The sequence below is a fragment of the Buceros rhinoceros genome, unplaced genomic scaffold (genome assembly GCF_000710305.1).
Source record: "Buceros rhinoceros silvestris isolate BGI_N320 unplaced genomic scaffold, ASM71030v1 scaffold35587, whole genome shotgun sequence".
Classification (NCBI taxonomy): Eukaryota; Metazoa; Chordata; class Aves; order Bucerotiformes; family Bucerotidae; genus Buceros; species Buceros rhinoceros.
This window is the reverse complement of record NW_010421000.1, coordinates 4,042-9,140: the sequence shown is the minus strand read 5'-3', so window position 1 is coordinate 9,140 and position 5,099 is coordinate 4,042. Positions and strand designations below refer to the sequence as shown.

Here is a 5,099-nt window from a genome sequence, read left to right as displayed (position 1 = left end):
TTGCTGTTGTTGTTGTTGTTGCTGCTGCTGCTGCTGTTGTTGTTGTTGTTGCTGCTGCTGTTGTTGCTGCTGCTGTTGCTGCTTCTGATTGCTGGTCTCCTCGCTCATGCATGCTATGTCAATTAAGTAAGAACACAAATTCACCTTGAAAAGTTACTCTGGTTTCTGCTGAGATCACAAAGGCTTTTTCCATAAAGAGCGTGTGGAATCTCACAGGATTCCAAGAGCAAAAATCACAGTGGTGTTTAAAACCATATAATTAATTCTGTGCTTTATAAAACTACTTTTCCAAGAGCTAAAACCCAAAATGTAAGTCGGGAACATCTGCTTTCGCTGTCAAAAGTGAACATCCTTTCTGATCATTTTATTTGTATTTCAGGAAGAATGAAATAAAAGACTATGCTGAGTCTCTATGATTCAAGCTGTCAGCTGATTCCTAAACCTCAGCTCCAGTAGAGGAAAGAGGAAAAAAAAAAAGCCTTTTTACTTTTTATTGCAAGTGTGACTTAAAATTGTCAGTTTACCTTTGCATCACAGAACAGCATGTTACTACTCTCTGGCCACACCACAGCTCATCATTTCCACCTCTACCAACCGCTGTAAATGCCTCCTGGGACTGGCTCAGCACCACCGAACCGGCTCGGGAAGCCAGAGCTGTAACCCTACACCTTGAAAAATACTTCACTTCCAAATTTTGCGTTAAGCTCAACCATCGGGCAGTTTAGATACTCCCGGTACCTTCAAATCATCCAGGAGTAACAGGAACTGAAAATAGGGTGTAAATTAATCCTGTTTGAAGGCAAAGTTTCCAAAAACATTCCTTACTTCTCCCTCTTGATTCCTCAGAAAACCCATTTCCTATCCATAACCATGTGGGGTAACTTAAATTACAGGTATTTTAACAGGCCAGATTTGAAAGTCAAGTCTTCGTTTGCTTGCTAGGTACTCCCAGGTTCAGGCTTCAGCACTTCCATAGAGTTTAAGACCAGAAGGAACTATTACAAACATCTCACTTGAACTCCGGCACACCACCAGTCAAACGCCAAAACATATCAGGGCTGGGTTTAAACGCTTGTCTTGTCAGCTGCTGCCAGAGGGAGGAATCACTGAGCCCCAGGGTCAAAGCTCAGAGAAAGCAAAGAAATCTTTCTCCTAATTTTGATGAGCTTTAGATGAAGCTTCAAACCTGAAACTTGGCAGAACTTGGCAGTTCTTATATATATACTAAAACCTCCGGAACTGTCTGTTAGACCTTCAGGCCTGTTAGACAGTTCAGGAAGCAGCACTGTACTCAGAGGATGAGAAAACCTGGGAACTCTTCACTCCAAGAGCCAGGTTACTCTCACAACTGCAGGGCATTCCTAAGGGATAAGACACAGTCTAGCAGCAAACCCATTCCACATAGGCCAATTCTTGAGCTGAAGAAGATCCTGTTACCCAACATCTATTTTAACAGGTGTGAACACCCAGACTGATGGGTGTGCTTCTGCATTTTAACGTAATCAGAGGCAAATCCCTTTGCAAACACACTGTTATTAGAAATGTTTGTAAAACGTTCACCTACTTTTATTGATGCCTTGTTTACAGGTATTACAGTTGATACTTTGGCTCTGCCCGTGTGTCTTTAAGTGGCTGGTGATATATGCTGCACTCAGAAGTTTACCACAGATATTACACGATACCTTTCCTTCATGGCGCACCATGTGTGTCCGCAGTCTGTCTTTGGTGGCAAAGGCAGCAGTGCACGTCTATATGAAGGACAACAGTGACACTTAAGTGCAGACAGCATCATTACAGCACAAATTACATGTCCACCGTAAGCCTATTTTACCTTGCAGGTGCAAACACTATCCTAAGCACACTGACAACCTTGAATTTTACCTGTATTTACAGAGAAACCAAAATCAAACTACTAAACAGAGACTGAAAATGGAAATTGGGTTCTGAGACCATTAGGACAAAAATCATACTCTATATTACTTGAACTTCCTTAAATCAGCAGGTTGCCTCACCTTCCAGAACAAGACGTGGCTTATTTTCTAAGTCTAGAACAGGCAACGTTGGTTTTTGATACAATAATACTGTACAAATATGAACTTGATATCTTAAATTGCTCAATTACTTCTGTTCCCATCCAAATCAGAACAAGGAAACAAAACCTTCTTCTAACGCTACTCTTTTTACACAAGGCTTTTATTTAATATGATGAGTCACTAGAACACAGGCTGGAACAAGTGTGTATATTCCAAGCAAAACAGTTAATGGCTCAAGAGCAGACGAGTTCTTATACTCAGTCATCGACTTAGGACATCTTGCTTTCCAGCAAAATAAGGGATCCAGACTCAACTCTTCCAACCCATTTTAAACGGATACATGAGATACACCTTTAACGTCGATGTGCTGAGAAGCACACTGCACCCATCACTCCAGGGACTAGCACTGCGCTGAGGACGCTGTCACAACCCCACTACTACGTTAAGTGTATCATAAAACAGAGCAGCTACGTTGCTCTCCAAGAAAGCAAAAGGCCTCTAATCTTCCTAGAGAAGTAGCCACAGCATCCTTTCAAACTGCCTCTGCACTTACAGCAGAACTGCACTGCTGCTGGCCTGTCACATGGATGCAACTTCATTCCTAAACTTGCTTTTCAAAGTCCAGGAGCAAATACAGTTCTGGGAAGATTATTCACCTGAGATCATAATGATACAATAAGGTATTGTTTTTAATAAATCACTTTAGCCCTTACTTGGCATTTGAAGGGTCTCTCTGTTGAGTGAACATGTTTAACGTGACAGCTTAAATGATCAGGCCTGCAAAAAAGAGAGGAACAGAAAAGAAAATGCACACTGTTACAAACACACGGTAAGGACACCCCCGCCAGCGGTGCTCAACACTGCGCTGATGACCCCTCGCCGCCCACAGCCCTCTGCACAGCATGAACAAACACATTCCCCTTACCTACGCGGTGGCTTTCAGCTAGAGTAACACATAGTTACGCTGAGACCCCACCTGCAGTTTAGAACCTAACCGTGTTCTTCTGAACACACCTGGAAATGGTACGTTCGGCCGTACCTTGTGTAAAGGTGACAGGTCAACAGCTCTAAAGATTCAAGTTTTCTCTGTTGCAAGCACAGATATAACTACAGGCAGCAGCAGTGCAAGCTCCCCCACAATGCTCTGTCAGTACGCCTCCACCTCACTACCGGACAAGGAGACACTTTGCCTGCCCGGCCCCACTCGGTCATGGACCTGGTAAAGGGGCTCTGTGGTCACCACGAGTGACACAGGCATGTGTCCTACGGGACCTGGAGGAGGTCACACAAAATCATTTCAAAACACTCCCACAAAAGAGCGACCACTTTTGGCCACAGCCAATGTGGCTCAGACCGAAACCCACGCCCTAGAGGTAAACAATGCTCTTTATCCCCTCACCAATCTTCTAAGATGTCTGGTTCTCCTAGCCCCTCGCTATGATAGCTTAACCCTTCTTGGTTATGAAAAGCCAATACTTGAGCTCGCCTGGGATTTTCTACATGGTACCTCGAGAAGCCTTTTCCACAAACACCACAGGTGTATGGTTTCGTGATGCCACCTTCATGAGACCTCACGTGGTAGGTCATGCGATCCTTTCTCTTGAAGCGCTGATTGCAAATTGGACATTCAAAGGGTTTTTCGTCTGAGTGGGACAGCTTGTGCCGGTTGAGGTGGTAGACATCCCTGAAGGCCTTTCCACACATCTCACAAGCGTGGTTCTTCTTAACGGGCTTGCTGGGCTTCTTCGTCGTCTGAGTCACTGCCATGGCCGTTGCGCCGGCACTACTGCTGGGGTTGGTGGCAGAGGAAGACGTAGTGACTGTGGACAGGATGCCTGCGATAGTCGAAACCAATGAACTTCGGCTGTTGTCACCAGCGATGGTCGAGATAAGGGGCACCATTGTGGTGGGAGTTTTCTTTGGCCGTGACACTAACTTTATCCCTGTGTGGCAGGACTCGTGACGCCTCAAATGGTAGCTGTCCCTGAAAGCTTTGCTGCAGTAAGTGCACACAAAGGAGGTTTTAGGTTTTTCCTTTTTAATCCCAACAATAGCATCCTTTAATGTTTCTGGAGCAGGCTGAGGTTTCTGCGTTATTGGTAAGGGCAGAATCGGCTTCTGATCGGGTGGCTCAACAGCAGAGCTCAGGAGAGGCAACAAACTGTTCTGTGCTGCCTGCTGTTGGTGATGTGAGGCCTCGTGCGCCTAAAACCAAACATTCACACTTAAATTCTATTGATGGGTGCTCGCTCTGACACGGTGAGAACATTTACAGACTACACGGAAGCACATTCTAGACCGAAAGCCACTGAAGTTAACAACTGGAAAAGGTTACATAATTCTGGGTTTGGAGAAGACAAACCGCTCGCGCTTTAACGGCACTGGCTGCGCAGATCCTGTGTAAGCGTAGGAAGGCACGCACATAACAAATAATTATCAAGTTTCCAGAGGGCAACACTTCTTAGGGAAAACAACTAGGCGCCAGTCAGAGCTTTTACTCACAGAGCATTTGATCTTTACGTAACAGATAACTTGTTTTGATAACGATCCCATCAGATGCCACCTTGGGACTACCTCTGGAGCATACGAACGTGCTGATGGGAGCTGCAAAATAACGCCCCACCTTTAAGCTGAGCCTAGTGCACGTTGAGAATTAAACTGCAGCTGCAGAGAGCCAGGATGCGATAAGGCGACTTATTCAAACAAGGTGTTCATAGCAGGGTGTTAGCACTGAAACCAAAGCAACCTGAACCGAGCACTGGCTAAAGCCACGGTTCTACATTTAGCAGGTTCCCAGCACATTTGTGCGCTGACCACCATGCTCTTTGCGTCTGGAAACTAATAAGAATAGCAACATGTTCCTTTTCTCTTCATCACCGGCTACTTTGTGATAGGAAGAGGAGCTAATCGATAAGCACTGGCAGACATCTCGAGATGCTGGAGAACACAGCTGGGAGGGGAGGATTTGAAAAAAAGCCCTGAAAGCTGTTTCAAACCAGCCAAAATCAACTGGCTCTGAACTATGGAATCAGTGGGAGAAGCTAAAGGGAAGAGACAAAGGGGGAG

The 5,099-nt window shown here is 45.2% G+C and overlaps 1 protein-coding gene across 1 annotated transcript in view; it reads right to left on the bottom strand.

The window, feature by feature from the left end:
* The window catches only part of VEZF1 (vascular endothelial zinc finger 1), a gene marked incomplete at its 5' end in the record, with an annotated part of 8,028 nt that extends 3,790 nt beyond the window's left edge, over window positions 1-4,238 (bottom strand). Inside the window, 4 exons of the mRNA XM_010139513.1 lie at window positions 9-113; window positions 1,565-1,748; window positions 2,747-2,810; window positions 3,541-4,238. Of these exons, the coding sequence (XP_010137815.1) occupies window positions 9-113; window positions 1,565-1,748; window positions 2,747-2,810; window positions 3,541-4,238 (1,051 nt within the window). The remainder of the gene's footprint in view (window positions 1-8; window positions 114-1,564; window positions 1,749-2,746; window positions 2,811-3,540) is intronic.
* Between the last annotated feature and the right edge of the window lie 861 nt (window positions 4,239-5,099).